Source organism: Girardinichthys multiradiatus, chromosome 18, assembly GCF_021462225.1.
Source record: "Girardinichthys multiradiatus isolate DD_20200921_A chromosome 18, DD_fGirMul_XY1, whole genome shotgun sequence".
NCBI classification, from domain to species: domain Eukaryota; kingdom Metazoa; phylum Chordata; class Actinopteri; order Cyprinodontiformes; family Goodeidae; genus Girardinichthys; species Girardinichthys multiradiatus.
Window position 1 is genome coordinate 42,965,250 of NC_061810.1, and position 20,858 is coordinate 42,986,107.

General features: G+C 36.8%; 2 protein-coding genes across 5 annotated transcripts in view; one reads left to right on the plus strand and one right to left on the minus strand.

Moving 5' to 3' along the window:
- The first annotated feature begins 488 nt into the window (after positions 1 to 488).
- pgr (progesterone receptor) lies at positions 489 to 13,702 on the plus strand. The gene is made up of 8 exons (XM_047390939.1): positions 489 to 1,690; positions 3,589 to 3,698; positions 5,717 to 5,833; positions 6,718 to 7,023; positions 7,290 to 7,434; positions 8,419 to 8,549; positions 8,843 to 9,000; positions 9,088 to 13,702. Exons 1-8 carry the CDS (start codon positions 885 to 887, stop codon positions 9,244 to 9,246), a joined length of 1,932 nt encoding a protein of 643 aa, XP_047246895.1. The 5' UTR covers positions 489 to 884; the 3' UTR covers positions 9,247 to 13,702.
- LOC124883699 (rho GTPase-activating protein 42) overlaps positions 11,671 to 20,858 on the minus strand; it is a 135,443-nt gene continuing 126,255 nt past the window's right edge. For all 4 annotated transcript variants that reach the window (XM_047390938.1, XM_047390937.1, XM_047390936.1 and 1 more), the window contains 3 exons: positions 18,730 to 18,792; positions 18,560 to 18,639; positions 11,671 to 16,597 (listed from right to left, as the gene is read on the minus strand). In XM_047390938.1, coding sequence (XP_047246894.1) covers positions 16,509 to 16,597; positions 18,560 to 18,639; positions 18,730 to 18,792 — 232 coding nt within the window. In that variant the 3' untranslated portion in view covers positions 11,671 to 16,508. The remainder of the gene's footprint in view (positions 16,598 to 18,559; positions 18,640 to 18,729; positions 18,793 to 20,858) is intronic.

Genomic DNA, 20,858 nt, shown 5'->3' on the forward strand with positions numbered 1-20,858 from the left:
ACAGAATTATACTGAGGGTCTGCTGCCAGTGATACAGATCCATCATTCAAAGCATCTTGAATAATAACACATTTTTCAGCCTCAGCTTAAATCAAAAGTTAAAAGGCTGAGGCTTGGACACCTTTTGACATTCCTATGGGACAAGGATGCAAAGCACACAAGGAAACCCATTTTGGAAGGTACATCAAACCTATATTAAGCCTTTGGAATGGCCTTTACCTCAATCCTGTTAAAATGTACAGGATGTTCTGATAAGAAGAGTGTGCAAGAATCAACAGAAATATTCCAGAAACTTGTTGATGGTTTCTCTCCAACTTGCAAAAGGAAATGTAAATAAATAATAGTTTAGGGTGTAAGTGTTTGAGCCTGTAGGTTTACCTATTTGCATCTTTTTACACTCTTTCGTGTCGTGAGTAGGGCGGAGACTAATTGCACTTGACATTGAACCTCCCATGAAAAGAATGCCACTTATTAGCTCTGCTGTTAGGGTAGAAGTACTGTACTCCATACAAAGCTTTAGGTTTTTTTTTTTTTTTCCATTTGGCTAATCCTGCTAAGTACTGGATCACTATAAGGAATATTAGAAATGACACCGACATCAAAAGGATACGTTGTTTATGTCAGTCTGCTTATTTTTGTAAAGAGAATATAAACGCGATATAATTAGCAGAATACACGTTTATTTATTTTCCAAACGAGTGGAAGAAACTTTTAAAGTTCTAGAGAGCCTTTGGTTCATGTGAAAGGCAAACTCACAGGCAGGGAGGAGGATTATAGGAAGGTCTCTCAGCTGCTTCTTATCACGCTGTAACATCCAGCCCGCAGGCGCACTCAAGACGCTTCTTCGAGCTTCAGAGAGAAGAAAAAAACAAAACAAAAAACTAATGGAAAACAAAATGAATGGAAAGATGAGCGCCATCAACACCACTTCGACAGCCGATTCAACTGATTCGAGAGTAAGTGGGTTGATTGATGCTGGCTTCAACAGGTCTACCAAACTGCCTGCGCGTAATCTGGGAAACCCAGACCCTTTGATTCATGGTTTAAATTCGAGTGGAGACTGCACAGTTTATAAAGACTGTAATGTTATCGATGCTTCAGTTTCTGCAAAGCAGTTTTATGACAGCAACAGTGACTATTTAAAGTCTGATACTGTTCCCTGGGAAGATTTTGTTAAACTTCAGAGGACCGGTGCGTCTATATCGGAAAGTTTGCCAGGCGCGAATCTAAGCCTGTCCTCCACGTCTGGGTCTTGTAAGTTCATTAAAGACGAAAAGGAGCCCTCTGTGATTATGGACACCCCATGTCCGAGGTTTGACGCATCACCTGAGATCCCCGCTCTCGACACCCGCTGCGAAACCGACAGCAAGCACCACATGGGGTTGGGAGTGGTTCCCCGGCCACGGCTGGAGGGCTCTTCGAACTTTCTTAGAGAGTTGAACCAGCCAGAGCAGCTGGGGATCCCGGGAAGGACCGACTCCAGGTGCGCTCTGTCCGCCCATTCACCTGCGCCACACACCGTGTACAAGACTGAAGCTTCACGTTGGCAGATTCAAACCTCTACATCTGAGTCTCAGTACTGGCTCCACTCCACAGGTATGACCGAGACAGACGCGCTCACAGTCAGCAACTACGAAGGGATTCAGAACCAGACCCAGAGGAACCCATCACCTTTCTCCACATTTCCAGGGTAATAAATTTTTTACATATTTTCTTATGCATTAATGTGTTACTGGCTCTATTGTATTGATATCCCATGATCAATACTTTAGTGTGACAAGTCTTGGAAAAATTAATTAATTTGAAAACTTTTACATTATTTCATTGGATCGGTCTGCAAAATAAAAATCCTTCAATATCTAGGGACCAAATTCCAATAAGAAAATGATTTGTTAACTATTTAACTGAAAAACTGTAATAAATACATTCGATAGATGAGCAAATAATGTGGGTATGTATTAAATATACAAATAGATTACAAGTCAATAGCATTAAGATTTGAATCATTTAAAAATCAGATGCATTTTTCTGCTTTCATTGTTTTATTTTGTATTTCTGTTGATAAATAATTTAAACTTTCAGAATGATTTAAGAAATAGACATTAACATCTCATTGGTTAACGTACACTGAAATTTAACTGAAGACCAATCATCTTGTCTCTAGCAGTATTAGACCCGCCCACTCACTTTGATGGGGAAAGCTGTGGATGTCGTTGCAACTTCATTAAATAAAATACATGTCCAAATATTTATATGTGCTTTTAACAGCAAAATGAACACAGATTTAGATTTTTTTCAAAGTTAATTATTGAGGTATGTATTTATTGAATTAAATGTAACTATCAATTAATGTATTTATCTACATATATTTTTTACAATAAAAAATGAAATAATATTAAATAAATAAAAAAAGTCAATATAATTTTTAAATACATTAATAATTTATAAAATATTAACAGTAAACATATCAATGTTAAAAATATTAAGAATTAATTTCTTTATGTATCTAGGTCATATACAATATTCCCGTTTTTATTTATTTCAACTTAAGTCAATCATGAAATAATTTAAACTGTCACTGGTCAAATAGACCCTAGCAACTAATTGGTTAAACTGCACAGCAACTTGGCTGCCAATCATCATATCTATAGCATTAAATAGTAAATAAATATATAAACAAATTCATAGTATGGTATATCTATTAAAGAAATCAACTAAATAATAACTTAAATACCTACATATTCAATTCAGTTTTATTTATATAGCGCCAATTCACAACACATGTTGTCTCAAGGCACTTCACAAAAGTCAGGTACATACATTCCAATTAATCGTAACCATTGAACAGTGCAGTCAGATTCAGTTATTTATTCAAATTGGATAAAAAGTTTTTCTGTCTAAGGAAACCCAACAGATTGCATCCAGTCAGTGACTTACAAACATTCCCTCCTCCCGGATGAGCATGTAGAGACAGTGGACAGTCACTGGCGTTGACTTTGCAGCAATCCCTCATACTGAGCATGCATGTAGCGACAGTGGAGAGGAAAAACTCCCTTTTAACAGGAAGAAACCTCCAGCAGAACCAGGCTCAGTGTGAGCGGCCATCTGCCACGACCGACTGGGGGTTTGAGAGAACAGAGCAGAGACACAAAGAGAACACAGAAGCACTGATCTAGGAGTACTTTCTATGGGAAGGAAAAGTAAATGTTAATGGATGTAGCTCCTTTAGTCGTTTCACCTAGAAAGAAAGAACAGATAAACTCTCCAGAAAGGTGTCACAGGTAGACACAGAGCCAGGTGTAGCTTCTAGGAAGAGAATAGAGAGAACAAGGTTAAAAGCTGAAATAACAGCAAATAATGCAAAATTGGAGAGTAGTGTGAGAATGTAGTGAAGAGGGTGAAAGTGGTCGTTATGTCCTCCAGCAGCCTAAGCCTATAGCAGCATAACTACTCAGATTATTTATTTATTATTATTATACATTTTTCTTTATTGAATGTTCTTCATGTTTTATTTGTGATACCTATTGAATTGTGCCCTTGATACATTCAAGCCTCCAACAAAATATCATTATTTGGTCTATATTCCAGGATGCAGCATCAGAGAATGTGTGTTATCTGTGGTGACGAAGCATCTGGCTGCCACTATGGAGTCCTAACATGTGGGAGCTGTAAAGTCTTTTTCAAAAGAGCAGTGGAAGGTGAGGAACAAATCTTAATGTCTGACTGCCAGATGTGTTCATGTACTTTACTTTCGTTTTAGTTTCCATTCCCTAAAATGTTGACCGTCCTTCCATGTTTTTATTGGGATTATCCTAAAAGGGAAAACTATGGGTTAAAAGTGTTGTTGAGAGTTTAAGTGCTTCAGATTAAGGGTCTATACTCCTATTCCAGAAAGTCTTTTAGTGTCTGATAACAAAATGATTTTGGAAGTCACTATTATTCAAAAACAACAACAAAAAATCTATAATTATGGTGTGATACTTTTTAAAGTAGTTAAATGATATTTCTGTGAGACTATAACAGTTAAGACTAATATGATGGAACATTTTTAATATTCTTACCTCTGTAATGAGACATTTTCAGGTCTTGAAGACAGATTTTCAGACAAAAAAAATTCAACCTTTGTTTTTTTTTTAAATAATATATATGGGAGTAACTCATTAAAAATCAGTTAGGTGAATGTTTTAATTTAAACTCAACCAGGCAAACATTAACTTGCTGGATGCTGCTATTTCTAACATATATTACCCATATAAATCATGGTTTTACTTTGCTTCTGCCTTACAGATTACCATTAATTTAAGGTTGTTGTTATGCCTACGATTATTTCTAGGTTTTCTTGCCCTACTTTTAACCATATCTATAAAATGATAGCGATGTCATTTGGCAACACTGCTATCTTTTGAAGGCTGCTGCATATTGAGATATTTAGTAAGTGAAACTGCTTTTAATAAATCTGATATTTGAAAAGAAACCAAACATATAAAACTATCTTAAATGACATAATTTATAGATTAGGAATTCATACTGGCTTGTAAGAAATGTCTAATTTTGTTCAGCGAGTATGTTATGTAAATCTCTTTATGGTATTACATAAATATGACACACTGATCAATTTACATAAACATTGATAACCTACAAACTTAAATGTTCAAAGCTGTTCCAGGCTGACATTCATAACAACTGATATAATCTAAATATAATATTTATAATAACTTTAGATAAGTGAACTTATTTTTTCCTTTACATCCATATTTAGAAAAATGGTTAGCACTTGTTGTTCCTCAGTAAGTTTTTTTTTTCTTCACCTTTTAATTTGTTTATATACTTTTTATTTAGTGGTAACTTCATTTGTGAGCTACACATGAAAAACTGCTGGGCTAACAACAACCTAATTTGGATTATTATGCTAATCCAGTTCTAAATCAGAACTGGCCAATCTAGACCACTAATCTAGTCCTGGGTTCATTTAATACAAATAGATTAGGTTATAGTTTTGACACATCATACTGGGTTCAGTTTTCAACCCAAAAATGATTAAAGTGACTAATGTCAATATTGTTAAAGATATCAAAATATTACCTGTTCAGTTGATTACTGACAGCTTCAGCTTCAGTGATTGCTTCTATTTGGGTCCCAATAGAGGTGTTTCAGCCTTTGAGCCACACTCCTTTTGTGCTACCCAGGTGTACATTAAATATATTTTTTCTGTTGGTACGATTGCATATTTACACATGGCTAATTGTAATATAGTAAATAAGTTTATTTATTTTATGTCGTAATCTAAAAATATAAAAGTAAAATTGTGGCACAAACAGAAAGCCCAGAGTCATACACAAACACTGCGCAACCTTCTATGGTGGTTGTTAAAGGTTATTAGAAACAGTATCACTTTGAACAGTGTACACCATGTTCTTCATCTTGGACTTTTTTTTTTTTTTTTTTGTTATCTTGCAGTGCAAGATATAGTGAGAGCCACTATGTCTCACCATGGCCATGTCACTCTGTCCTCACAGACTTGCCTCTATCCAATTTGCCTCTTTAGGTCTTTTAGAATGCTGCCTTAGTTTAGAGTGGTTAGTCAAGAGCCCCCCTCAATACTTTTTTATTTTTACCTTCTCATCCATCATTCACCTCCACTGGTCCACTACATATTTAGAAGTCATTACTGTTAAAATTGGTTGTATTGTATGTTTGTGCCCATTCCACTCAACAGGCCATCACAGCTATCTCTGTGCTGGGAGAAATGACTGCATTGTGGACAAAATTCGGAGGAAAAATTGCCCCGCCTGTCGCCTCAGGAAGTGTTATCAAGCAGGAATGATGCTTGGAGGTAGGCTTTCTTTGGACTTCTTTTTGAACTTGGTCAAGGTTGATTTTTCATAAAAAAAACAATGTCTATTTGTAAACTTTAGGTTTACATTAATATCCATAGTAGATCTCATTTTGATTCAATTTCAGCTTTTAGTCTTTTAGGACTTCATTAGCCTCCCACATCTTGACTTGGAAATATTTGCCCACTCTACCTTGCAAAAGTTCTCAGATTATGAGGAAATTTATTTTCCATAGTCCAATTTAGGTGACCCCACATATGCTTTTCTAGATTTAGTTGTGGACCATTCCAAAACTTTAATTCTCATATGGGGAAGCCAATATTTTGTTGATTTGGATACATGAATTCACTGTGATGCTTAAAATGAAATCTCTGTTAATCTTCAGCTATCTAGAAGACACTAGAATGTTTTGTGTCACAACTGGCTGGTAGTTGGAGCTGTTTATAATTTCATCTCAATATTAGTATGCACAATATTATTAACACAAAGGTCTGTTTGAAATATAGTACTTTTTGGCTAATACTGTATATTCCAAGTGTCATCAGTTTAAACTTTGCATGCCAATGTAATGTTCAGCCTGCTGGATAGAATCTCCCCGCAGCAGTTGCCCTCACCTGACAAGATTACAGTGCCGAAAATGCTAAAGATCATAGTGTGGAAGCACAAATGAGGAAAGGGAAATAAGCAAAATGTGGCTTTATTGCTATTTATATCATTATTACAATACTTACAAATAATATCATCATTATATGATATTCTAACATTGTATTGGATTACCTTGTTTATAAGTATTTTACCATTTAACTTATGATTTCTTTAGTGTAGAAGGAAAATTGATGCATGTCCTTATTTGATTTGATAAAGCTTTATATTTGTGTCACAGGCAGGAAACTGAAGCGTTTTGGAGCCTTGAAGGCCTTAAGTTTGGCCCCGTCCCTGATGTTCCAGTCCCATTTGGCCATGTCCGGGGATGGCCAGGCCTTGACGTCCATGTCTTGCGTACCAAGCATCCACGAGATTCAGCTGTCCCAACAAATAATTAACATTCTGGAAAACATCGAGCCTGAGATTGTGTACTCAGGCTACGACAGCTCACAACCCGAAGTTCCCCATCTTCTGCTCAATAGTCTCAACAGGCTGTGTGAGAAACAGCTTTTGTGGATCATCAAGTGGTCAAAGTCCCTGCCAGGTAACAGCTCTCCTCATCTCAGTTACTACATTTGTTGTCATGGGGATCGCAATGGGAGGCCTTGCTAAAAGTCTCAACCTTAAGTGATTCCCATTAGTCATAGGAATTGTTAAACCCTGATCTCAGAGAGAACAACATAACAGGAAAACCAATGTGCTGCAGTTATCTGTTATGAGTCATGTTGCATCAAAACAACAGGTAGGAGAAGAGTTGAAAATATGAGATGTTTCAGTGTTTATTGCTTCTACTTCTACTTTCTTTCTAAGGTTTTCGGAATCTGCACATCAATGATCAGATGACTCTAATCCAGTACTCATGGATGAACTTGATGGTATTCTCTCTGGGGTGGCGCTCTTTTCAGAATGCCACCAGCGAATATTTATACTTTGCACCTGATATGGTTCTTAGCCAGTAAGTAAACAATGCAGTCCCTTGCAAAGGTATTCACACCCCTTAAACATTTGGACTTGTCAACTTACAGCCACAAATATGAATGTTTTTTTTGGGGGGATTTTATTTCCTAGATGAATACAAACAGGTGCATAATTGTGACATAAAATAAACATTCTGTTATAAATAAAAATCTTAATAGCGTGGTGTACATTTGGATTCTGCCCCTTTTACTTTGATACCCTTAAATAAAATCCAGTGATTTGCTTTCAGTATAAATACAGCTGTTCTGTAAAGGCACCAGGAAGACCAAGAAAAACAGCAAAAGCAATGTACCATACTTCAATAATTTCACAAAACACTGTTTAGTCTATCATCTGAAAGAGTATGGCACAACTGCAAGCATAAAAGCATTTGGCTATCCACATTTACCGACGGGGCAGTCAAGGAGGGCATACAGAGATGCAGCGAAGAAGCCCGTGGTAACTCTGGAGGACTTGCAGAGATGTAGTCAAGTATTCTCAATAATCTGGCCTTTGTAGAAGAAAAGCCAGAAGAAAGCCATTGTTTAAATAATTTCACTGGAGGTCCTGTTTGTAGTTTGCCACAAGCAGTGTAGGAGACACAGCAAACATAAGGAAGAATGTGTTTTTCTTACACAAGACCTAACCATGTGGGGCAGAAGACCTACACAGCACATCACCACGAACATACCATAACCAGGGTGAAATATGGTGGTGGCATCATCATGGTGTGCGCATGCTTTTCTTCAGCAAGGACAGGAAAGCTGCTCATAGTTATTGCGAAGATAAGTATTAAGCAATCCAGAAAGAAACCTTGTAAAAGAGAAACTTTAAGGGGCATGAATACTTTTTCAATGCGCTGTCTATAACAGACAACCTAAGTGGAGTTTAAATTCATGATAGTTAAACATAGAAAAAAGACCCAATGTAATTTTGAAAAAGTTACTGCTAAATCAAACTTTATTTTTTGTTTGTTTTTTAGGGAGCAAATGAGGAGATCTCCCATCTATGACCTCTGTCTGGCAATCCAGTTTATTCCTCAGGAGTTTGCCAACCTCCAAGTGACCCGTGAGGAATTCCTCTGCATGAAAGCCATAATATTACTCAACACAGGTAGGACATTTAAACACAGTCATTACACAATGTTGCAACCCGAAATGTGAAGCTTTGATGACCAACTACTGCAGAGCTGAACAATAACGGGAGTGTTGAACAAGTTTAGACCTTCAATAGATTAATGTAGCAACTGTGGTCAAGTTCTTTTTTTATCAAATAAAAACATGTTATATTCAAGGGAGCAGGTTCCTTTTGATGAACCATTTTTTACAACAGACGAATGCCTTAATTGTACAAATTAATACATTTAAAGATAAGTTTTACATCTTGCCTGTGGTATGTGGTCCTAGTGCCTCTTGAAGGTCTGAAAAGTCAGGCTGCATTTGAGGAAATGAGACAAAGCTACATTCGAGAGCTTTCCAGAGCAATCCACATGAAGGAGAAGGGCGTGGTTGCTAGCTCCCAGCGATTCTACCACCTTACCAAACTGATGGATGCAATGCATGATGTAAGGCTCTTTCAAAGAATAGAAAACAAAGAGTGAATGTGCACTATTTGAGCATCAAGACAAACATAAATGTCTCTTCTCTGACAGATAGTGAAGAAGGTCAACCTGTTCTGTCTGAGCACCTTCATCCAGGCAGACGCCATGAAAGTGGAGTTTCCAGAAATGATGTCAGAGGTCATTGCCTCTCAACTACCCAAGGTGCTGGCTGGCATGGTGAAACCCTTACTGTTCCACTTAAAGCAGTAACGCAAACATCATGACTTTGTGGAGGCAGCCTTTGACTGGATTATTGCTGCAGAATACTGGATTCTTCAGACCCTGCATTGCACTGTCGTCAAATATATAAACTTTTATAAATGCCTCAAGGTAGGGCAGAATAATAAAAAATAGCATTAATGAAATGGTAAAGTGCCTACAAAACCCTTCATATCCCTATTTGTTTTTCAATATTTAGCCATTACAACCACAAACTTTAAAGTATTTTATTTGGGTTTTCTGTGACAGACCAACACAAAGCAGTGCAGAATCTTTAATAAAAGTAAAATGATAACTGGTTTTCAAAATCTTTTAAAAATAAAAAGTTGAAAACTGTGGGTTGCATTTATAATTTACCTGCCTACGTTAATGCCTAAGTTGCTGCATTCCTATTTGCAAAATAGGAAATGCAAAATAACTTCAGTCATTTTGGATGGTAAACAACTTTGAAAAGTAATTTTCAAATATTGTCACAGATTCTCAATTTGATTTACGTCTGGACTTTGACTGGGCTGTACAAACACAGGAATATGCTTTCATCTAAACCTTTCCATTGTAGCTCTGGCTGTGTGTTTAGTGTTGTGTTACTGGAAGTTGTACCTCTTCCCCAGTTTAAGGTTATTTTCAGTTTCTCGCAGGTTTTTTTCCAGAACTGCCCTGTATTTAGCTACCTTTAGCTGTCCTTGTTGCTAAGAAGCATCCCCACAGCTTGAGGCTGCCACTGCCGTGTTTTATGGTGGGGATCTTGTTTTCAGGCCTATGTGCAGTGTTATGGTGGGTTCAGACTGAACACGATTTGAGCATCAGGGGTGTCTGGTTTTCATGTAATGTCTATGGTGGATGCGCGTCTCGGGGTGTCGAGAGGTCCTGCGGCACTTCACGCGTCTGGCGCAGCGCGTTATGATGCGTTTTGCACGTTGAGCGCTGTGTTTTGAGATTTCAAGCAGGAGACGCTAGGGTTGGAAAATCTGAACTTTTGGAGGCTGACATGGAGGCGGCACATCAACCAATCAGAGAAGCTCAGCTTTATGACATAGTGACATATTTTATCATGGGAGGGAAGGTCTAGAGCATCTGACTTCAAAATGCACAAGCGTCCAACTTGAGGCGTTTTGACGCTCAAATTGCTGGAACGCACCATTAGTTTTCTGCCATATATCTAATCTTCTCCACAGCTTTGTCAGTGACCAGTGTGGTCTGCAGTGTTTACTAGTCTTCTTGATACTGTTTTTATGTTCTCTAACAAACCTCTGAGGCCTTCACAGTACAGCTGGATTTGATAATGACATTAAAATAAAACACAGTTAGACTTTTTACTATTTCAGTGATTTGTGAAGAAAACTGGTGAAAACAATCTTTTTTTTCTTTACAATTAGACACTACTTTGCGTTGGTCTGCCACATATAATCCCAATAAAATGTATTAAAGTTTGTGGTTACATGGCAAAATAAGAAAAAGTTCAATATGGGTATGAACATTTTTGCAAGGCACTGTATCATAAATATATTACAGTGACCTTCGCAACTATTGTTTTTTTGGTAAAGATGTGAAAAAATACATTATTACTTTTTAATCATTCCTCTGACTGTAGAAATGGGCTAGTTTAGTTTTGTAGCTATTTTCTTTGAGCAGTTTCCTGACCTATGAAGATCAACATGGATCTGCTTTGGTCTTTCCCATTTTGGAGAGCAACCACAAAAAATAGGCCTCTGTGTCCCAGACCCCAGGAACACAGACATGAGTTACTTAAAAGGTTCCAGACAGTATGATCAACTTAAAATATTACAGAAAAATCGAAATAGAAAACGTTTCAGGTAGTTTTTTTTTATTTTGAGTTTTTAGGAATGAAGACTTTGTAAAAAAAAGCAATTATGTATTAATGTGAGATTTTTTTTCTACAATGAATAAATGTACTCAATTTAAAGTTTAGATTAAGAAAACATTTTAAGTGTGTAAGTGTAAGTGTGTAAGTTTTAAAACTGCAATAAAATAGAAGTGCATTCTAAGGCTTTTTACACATATCTACCAGGGCTGACAGTAATTGTGTAAGGTGCTGTAAATTCAGAAGTATCAGTCATTAAATCTCCTCTGTATTATTCTTGTGTATCAAACATTTCCCATCCTGCCACTTGTATACAGTTTTATCTATTTGCAGGAACACATTAGATTAAATAAAAGACACATCAGAAATACTGATATTTTTGTACTGAAGCTGCAAAACAGTAGAAAGATATACAAAAGAGCAAAAGAGTAAAACCTAACAAATATTGCTTTGTTTGTGTAGAAGAATTGCATAATTTATTGGCGCGTGCAACCTAAGATAATCAAATTGAAATATAGCCAGGGAGAGAAAACTGGAGAGATATCTATAATCAAGTATATGCACAGAAAAATAAAACCAAGAAACAACTTGCATATGTGCATAAAAAATAATTTTTTTTAATTTTCAGAACACAGCACAATTTATTATTTTATCATTTAAAGAATTATGAATAACAAAGCCAGTGAAGTTTATGAAGTAACAAGTCAAAAATGTTTCATTAAATCTCTTGACATTAAAACTGTAACTAATCAGTCAAACCTTGACACAAAATCCCACCTTAACACAGGTTTGGATTATCTACTGAACAGATAGATCTCAATTAAACATGCCTTCATGAAAAAAAAAAACTCCCCTCATAGATTTCTTCTGTTTTTGTTTTTTGCCACACTTAAATGCTTTAGATCATCAAATTAATTGTAATATAATTGCAGTAACCTGAGCAAACATTAAAAAGCAACGGTGTTAACGGGAAAAACTATTGAGGCCTTTATTCTCCTATGTTAAAAGTAAATGCCCCCACCCCCTTATTCAATTATAAAATAACCACAGTTTTTGAAAGTCCAATTTTACCAGCCAAGCTCAGGCCTTAAGCTGCCTGACCTTAAGAATGAAGAAATCATTTAAATAGAACCTGTCCGACAACATGAAGTAGGCTAAAAGATCCCAAAAAGTAACATCATTGCCCAACTAAAGAAATTTAAGAAAAGATCAGAAACAGTCATTAGTATATATGAGTCTGGAAAGGGTTACCTTTTCTTACACTCTGGGAATCCAGTGAACCACAGAGAGTCATTATCCACAACTGGAGAAAACATGGAACCTTCTCAGGAATGGAAAGCATACCAGAATTTATTTAGGAGGACACAAAAGAACCCAGAACAACGTCTGAAACACTGCAGGCTTCACTTGCCTCAGTTAAGGTCAGAGTTCACGATTCAACAAATAGAAAGAGAGACTGGGCAAATACGGTCTCCTTGGGAGAGTTCCAAGGCTAAACTATAAAAGCCCGTCTCACATTTGCCAAAAGAAAATCTTAATGATCTTCAAGAAAATATTCTGTGGACTGACAAGACAACATTTGATTGAAAATGATTGCCCATCACATGTGGAGTGAAATTAGATTAAGAAAAATAGGATTTCAGAAAAAATGTGTTATACCCCCAGTCAAACATGGTGGTGGTAGTGTGATGATCGGGGGCTAACATTATCACACTGCTTGCTGCTTCGGGACACGGGTAACATGCTTTGATTTACTAAAAAAATTGCTGAATTAAAACAATTCTGCAAATAGCCTTAATTCCTCTACAGCAATATTAAAGACTGACAGCCATTATCCCAAAAGCTTGATGGCAGTTTTTGCAGCTTACTGGTTATACATCCAATTATTGAGGCAGCTGTTTTTTCACATTACTTTGTTTTGGCTTTTTCTACTAAATAAATTAACTTATTTAAAAACCATTCTTTTTTTTTTTACTTAAGTTGTCTTTGTCTGATATTAAGATGTTTTTGATGAGGCGAAACTTTTAGGTGTAAAAAAAACAAAAAGGCAAAATCAGAAGAAATCTGTGAGGAACAAATACTTGTAATACATTACTTATTTATCCCTCAGTAAGTAACTGAAAATATATGTATTTGGTCAGATGGTTTAATCATTTACTCTTTTTATTTTCTGTCTTGTTTCTTTTGGACAAATAAATGTTTGCAAAATATCCCAATGTCTGGTGCAAAGTTTGACATATTCAGGATATGAGTATAATTTCCGTGACATGCCCTGGCAAATTCATTTACTGTAAGGGAGTAGTAGTCCAGCGTCAGTGTTCAAGGCCACCTCACATTCTTTAAAATGCAAATGGAAAAGAACACCCTGATCCTGGCAGGGGCTAGATGTCAAATCTACTCCCAAATACATTTTGGGAAACCGGAGAAAATTTAACTTTGGAGTTTTCTTTTCAGTTTGTAATAAGTAAAGAGCAAAAATGATTGTGGGTTTCTTTGTTTTTGTTTTGTATCTTTTTCTGAAACTGTATCACAAAAATTAACTTTTTAGACCATGTTTGATTTTTAGTGTGGGGATGTTGTGAAAAAGAAAAAAGTAAAGTATTAAATGTCTTCTTTAACACATAATATCAAACGTGTCAAGTCGTCATTACTTGTACAGCAGTGTACCATTGACCACACAACATACATTGAGGCAGACTGCTCTATTTTTCATAATAAAAAACCTTTTACATCCCAAATATATTTGATGTATAATATAATACTCTGTATAATATTATATTCTGTAAAAAACAGTTACAAGAAGTAAATATTTGATAGAATTGTAAAGGCAAAACATGAGCAAGTGTGATACAGTAGCATTAAACTGAGAAGCTACAGCAGTGCATGCAGCCAGGAGCGGTTTCAGTGGGTAAACAATATTCAGTCCAGAGATATTAAGGTGCAAACAATTATTACTTTCTCTCATATAATCTAACAGAATAGATACTTTTGTTATTTGAAATCACAGCTTGATCAATTGCAGTTAATCAAAATATTTGAGGCTACAGATTTGTGAAAAGGGAAATTCAAAGGGGATATATTTCTGAGAATAAAATAACTCAAAAGAATCGGACTGTTCTGTGATTCTGTAGGCTAATACTAGAGATCAGTGCTGTCATTTCATATTATATTTACATCTAACTGTAATGCCAAGCCTGCTTCTGTGGATCCATCGAATGCATCAGAACCTCAGAAAGGGAGGTATATAACTGGTCATTAGTTTGCAAAAGCCTCAACAACCATTATATCTGCTACAATGCAAACAGTGTAGAAATGACAGTTACAGTTTTGTTCAAAAGTTCGCAGTCATAATCTGCACGAATGTCTTAATAATTTTTAATTTTTAATCCAAGCCAAGCAAACTTTATTTATAAAGCACTTTAAAGACAGCAGTCACTGAACAAAGGGCTAAACATAAAGAAGGATTAAAGACAATAAATATGACATTTAAAACATAATTAAATGGTTAAAATAGGAATAATGATGCATATTGGCCATCTTTTTCCCCAGGATGATAACACAATCTTAAATAACTGAATTTTCTCTAACCAAAATTCTGCATACAGTTCAGGCTCAAATGCAACCCCACTAATATTTGAATAAATGCTCCTTAGCAAACCGCAGAGAAACTGTATTCATTGTGAAGCCTTACACAAGCTAATGGTCTACCTCTGGCTGAGTATTTCACTACTCTTCTTGACTTGTATAGGTCATTTAAATTGGTTGGTTTACTGGTGCAGAGGGTTGGGCTTTTCAAATGTATTTCAAAAAGCCTTTTTTGTTTTTGAAAGTATACAGTAAACTTCAAAACAGTTACTGGCAATGTGTATAAGCCAGCCAAATGATTTCACTTTTTCAAGCCAAATGTACACCTTAATGTGGCAAAGGAGCAGGTAGTGAAATATATGTATATATTGATTTTAATTGTCTAAACTGACAGTAATTCCTGTTTTGGGTGCAGTTCTTTTGTGGTTTTGTGGGGAAAGCTGGATGACCTGTAATTAATTCCTTTAGACAGGGCTTATAGTTACCCTGGCTTATACGGCTTGTAGTTTTGTTACAATCCAATAATATCTAAATTCCTCAGCCAGAATTACAAATCACAGAACAAACAAATGCCTCCATCACAGTCCTCAAAAAAAGAAAAGTACTTACCTAAATATAATTTAAGACCTAGTATTAAAATCTGGGCACATTTAGGGCTTTTTAAGGTCTTCAGATGATTACTTTACAGACTTCCATTACAGACCTTTTATGACTTTTAAAGACCTTGCAGAAACCCAGTCTTAGATTTAAAAGCATCACACTGACTCCTCCAAACATTATTGGCATTGCAGCTTAAGAGCTCAATCTATGTGTAATTTGATCATTAAATCTTTCTCCAGAAGGTCTTTGGCTTCGTCATGTCAGCAGGTGCGAATTTCAATCAGGTGCTTGAAGGTGAAGAATTTGGAGTTAGGGCTACTTTCCTTGGCTATACTCTGACTACATGTTGATGTTAAACTTGATCCTCTGTGGGCACTGACACTGGTGTTCCAACAGCTTCCAGTTTGAGCCTGGGTGGTTCATGGGTTGTTCTTAAATATTTTAACTAATTTACCTACATCTGAGGGTGAGAATTTTGGTGAGATGGCTGAAATGTGGAAATATATGAACCCATCAAAACTGGTGTTGGAGTAGATAAAGGAGACTAATATTGTGGAAAACATAACTATACTGGAAATTAGCAGACTATATGCCTAATTTTGACAGTGTGGATTAAAGAAAATCCACATTTAATTCAAACTTGTGCACCTAGATCTTGTTTTTAAATGTATTAAAAAGTAGGGTGGATTCAGGTTTATTGAGACATCAGGTAATTTGAACAGTTTCATTAAAAAGGCTTCAATCGCCTTGAAAATTACCTCTCACAATTTTGCCGATACACTTCCAAAGCAATGTATTGGCCACCTTAGCTTTGCTTTGTAACTTCGAAGGCAAGGGTAAAATGTCAGTCAGTGTCGAAGTCGTCTCTGCTTCCCTGGGTCCGTTGATTTGGCTACAGGTTTCAAAAGAGTCAGTCATTTTCTACTGCTTCTTCCATAGTGGGTCACGGAGAAGCTGGTGCCTATCTCCAGCTGTCCATGTGTGGGAGGGTAAAATGTACTTTTACTTATCTTGTCCTAAATTACCATATGTCCAAATTCACTTGAACTCTTCCTACATTGCATTACCATTTCACCCTGGAAAAACAACGGCTCTACTACATCACTACAAAACCAAAATTAATAAATGATTCATGTCAATGATGAGTGTTGGAACTGCACCAGGAACTGCATATTGGGAACATCATAACAGTTAACAGCAATTTTGTTTATGGATACCATGAAAAAGATGGCAGAATTAGCCTCTTTTACAAGTAAACAACATAATTCTCTGGTATTAAACCTGTTTTCCCCTCATATGTTGCTTGGAGCCAGCCTGGTTCGACAGAGGCATAGACTAAAGGACACCGGAGAGAAAAAAAACAACAAAAAAACATGTTAAATCTCAGAGAACGGACAGGTTGTTGTATCAGTTGATCTACTTAACAGCATACTGAAGATTCAGGGTCAGTCTCCTAGTTTGAGTCACCCATAAGAATAGTTTAAAACAAACTCTCACTCTAGATTAATTGAAACAGCATAAAAAGGTCAACACTAGTAAGGTAATTACTGGGTTAACTGGGGAAAAAAGGAAAATGCTCTGGTACTGTGGAGAGCAATAAAACCATTGCCCCTGCTTGTAAATGGTAGGGAGCATTTGTTGATGTTTTTGCATTTGGCTGCACACTCTGCTAGCTGTGTTAAGAGGGAACAGGCACCAGTGCCTTCAATCACTGGGTTACAGTGACCTGACTGCACTGGTTATGGGCCAAGTCATCTCTTTATTGGAAAAAAAGCAGGAGGCAATAATAAAATCTTGTGGTTGTTATGGTTTTCACCATGTATAGAGGGATCGTGGGGTTGTTATAATATGAAACATTTTTTCATACGTCTACCTAACATTCACAGTATACCGTCCTGTAAAATGTCAGTACCCAGGCACATCTCAATTGATTTGAAATTGATCAAAAAGTTAATTTCTTTTAGCAAAAGTGACATGTATTACATAGATTGATTACGCTCAGACAATATAATGCAACATTCCTTTCTAATTATTTTGATAAATAATAAAAGACCCACCTTCCCATCAAACAATATTACATAAGAACATTAACAAAAAGGATTTCAATATAGAAATGTTGTCCTACTGAAAAGTATGTATATACTGTAAGGTGTATGCACCCAATACTTGGTCGAGGCTTCCTTTGCATGAATTACTGCATCAAGGTGGTGTAGCATGGGGATCCACCTGTGGGACTGCTGTTAAAGAAGCCCAGGTCGCTTTAATAATGGCCTCCAGCTTGTCTGGATTGATAGGTCTGGTCTCTTTTGTCCTTATCTTCACAATACTCCATAGATTCTCTCAGGGCTTTTGGTCAGAAAGGTTTTTTTTTTGGTTAATCAAGCACAGTGACACCAAAGTCATTAAACCACTTTTGTGGAGTGTAGGCAGGTACCAATACCTGCTGGAAGATGAAATCAGAATCTTCATTGTACTTGTTAACAGAGGGAAGCATAATTTGCTCTAAAAGACAGGTAGAATTCTGCTCTCACTTTGGACTTGGGAAAACACAGTGAACCAACACCAGCAGACAACATGGCATGCCGAAATATCAATACCAGTAGTATAAGATGCAAAAAGTACTTTAATGGTAGACTTTGGATGACCGAACAGTAGTCCAGTACTTTTCCTCCTCAGCCTAGCTAAGACAAGTCTGAGCTTGTCCCTGATGTAGGAGTGGTTTAACAAAAGCAATGCAACAGCTGTAGTCCCTGTTCTTAAAACACTGACTCAAGTGGAGTCCAAGCTTTTTGAGTATCACTGTTACTTGTGCACCTTTTTCTATCATAGTTTTTCCTTCCACTTAACTTTATTTTTGTTATGCTTGCACACAGCAAATCATCTGTGGCAATGGCTTTTTGGAGTTAACCAGTGACTAGTACAGTCAGCACCTCCCAGTCAGTGATTGACACTCACCAGACAGGAAATGGGCAGAGAGAGAATGGGGAAAAGAAATGCAGCAAAGGTCTCAAGGTTGTGTATCGAACCCAGGACGGCTGCGTCGAGGACTACATCCTCTGTATATGAAGTGTCTGCTCTACCGCTACACCACGTAACACCCCATAACAGCGTTTCTGTAATAAAAATTTGATTTTATTGGTCCTACAGAATATTCTGATTTTCTGTAGCTTTACAGCTTTAGCTGTAATGCATAATTATCAAAATAAGTACAAATAAATGCTTGAAATATACCCGTGTGTGTAATGAATAAAAGAAAGTCCTCTGTAGAAGATATTACGGCCATTTTGCTTTTCTTACCATTTGAGAAGTTCGCCCCCTGAGGAAAGCTGAGCTCATTGCTGTGTTCTGCCTCACAGGAATACATAGCCTTGGCATCTCTATAAAGTCAAGCAAAAAGATAATGTTGCAATTAATCTGAATGGAAATGAGTGTTAATAATTAGGTCCATGTGTTGTAGATGGCATTACCTTCCTATTGGGGCAGACTGTAAAGAAGAGGGGTTTTCAAAAAGCAGCGCTCTGGCAGCAACCCTGATATAGAAGGGAAATAAAATTCAATCATAATGAAAAGGAATTTCTAATCTTAATCAGAAAACATCTCACAAGTTCCACAGTTTTTTAAGAAACCGTGCTGCCTAAAACAGAATTTAATCCTGACTGACCTTTTTTGACCAAAACACATCTGTCCAGCGTTTCAAACTATTTAGGATGAAGTAAAGGCAAAACTACATATAAGGGGAAATTTCCTTCCTCCAGGCAGACTGTGCTTCTCCACCGTGCAGAATTCAGTCGAGCAACACAGACACACGGGACCTCAGTGCAAGCCAAATGTAGGAGTCAAGGGCATTTGCAGAGCGTAAGGGGCAAGCTGGGTGGGTGCTATACAGGGAAATACTACTCTCGAGACCGTGTGACAGGCTCCTCGGACACGACAAGTCAAACAATCTATTTGTCCCAGGAGAACGAGCACAGACTTTTCCTGGGTCACATCAACCCTGTAACAGGCAGAACATAATTAAAGCCAGCCCTCCCACCAGTGCAGAGAAGACATAAATCTCCAAACATGCACTTGTCTGATTTTAGAAACCTCTCAATGCTCGTAAACCGACATGGGAGGAGGCAGACAACTCTAAACGGGAAAGAGGGAGAGGGAGGAAGGAAGGCAGAAAGAATTGTTGCTTAGCCACTGTGCTCTTGTCTGACTGGGTTATTGCAAATTTGTGGTACTACATCAAATCGGATGAAATCTTAAAATATTTAGTGTCTTGTATAAGTAGTTATACCTCTAGAACCTTTTTAACATTTAGTGACGTTGCAAACAGAAACTTCAATGTATTTTGTCCCTTTTTTATGTGATAAACCAACACAAAACAGTGTATAATTGTAAAAATAAAGGAAAGGTATATATGGTTTTAAATTTCATAAATAATAATCTCAACAGTGTGGCGTGCATCCAGAGACTGAAAGTTTTGCCCATTCTTTTTTGCAAAATAGCTCAACTTCATTCAGATCTGAATGGAGTTCAGTTTTCTTTCCATAGATCATCTATTGGATTCATGTCTAAACTTTGACAGGCCCAATTGATCAAAAGAATGTGCTTTGATCTTCACTATTTCATTGTAGTTCTGGTTTTATGTTTATGATCGTTATCTAGCCAGAGGATAAACCATCTGTCCAAGTCTCATTTTTTCTGCAGCCTCTATCAGGTTTTTATGTATTTAGCTCCATCCATCTTCCCATTAGATCTCTGTCAGGAAAATCATTTTTAATCAATGACTTCATTACTGACCACGATCTTGATAGTATGTTTTTAACAGAAACATGGTTACATGAATTTAATGAAGCTCCCATTCTGATAGAGTCGACGCCTCCGAACTACAATTTTCTTTGTGAGAGCAGACAGCAAAGAAAAGGTGGAGCGGTGGCCACTTTGTTTAAAGATTTACTAAAGTGTAAAAAAGTATTTCTGGGCAAATTTGACTCTTTTGAATATTTGGCTCTCCAGGTAAAGAACCCGGTCCGAACCATGTTCTTCAATATTTACAGGCCTCCTAAGTCCAAAACAAACTTTATCAGTGATTTTAATGAGCTTTTATCTGTGATTTGTGTTTATTATGACTGTTTAATTATTGTGGGAGACTTCAACATTCACATGGACAATCCTGAAGACAGAAGTGCAATAGATCTATGTGACACTCTTAGATATTTTGGTTTGACTCAACATGTTAAACAGCAAACGCACAAACAGGGACATATATTGTACTTGATCATCACTAAGGGTCTAAACATTGCCAAGGTGTCTGTAACTGATGTTTCCCTATCTGACCACTTTTCTGTTATTTTTGAAAGCATCATCTGCAATGACTCAGTTTGCCAAAGAGACATGATAAGAAAATGCATCTTTAAGGACGGTGCTGCTGAAACCTTTAACCAGATTTACTCTTCTACCTCCACTTTGCCCTGTAACACTGTAGATGAGCTGGTAGATAACTTTCATTCTAAAATCTCAGACATCATTGATTAAATTGCTCCAATTAAAGTGAAAGTCGTTTCTGGGAAGAAAATGTCTCCATGGAGAAGTGCTCCATCAGTCAGAA

What these genes read in the sequence shown, in the direction of transcription:
- pgr (XM_047390939.1), top strand. Translation starts at nt 885, where the DNA reads ATGGAAAACAAAATGAATGGAAAGATGAGCGCCATCAACACCACTTCG. An exon ending in CATAATATTACTCAACACAG is followed by an intron (nt 8,550 to 8,842) that starts GTAGGACATTTA and finishes ATGTGGTCCTAG; the next exon opens with TGCCTCTTGAAGGTCTGAAA. An exon ending in TGATGGATGCAATGCATGAT is followed by an intron (nt 9,001 to 9,087) that starts GTAAGGCTCTTT and finishes CTTCTCTGACAG; the next exon opens with ATAGTGAAGAAGGTCAACCT.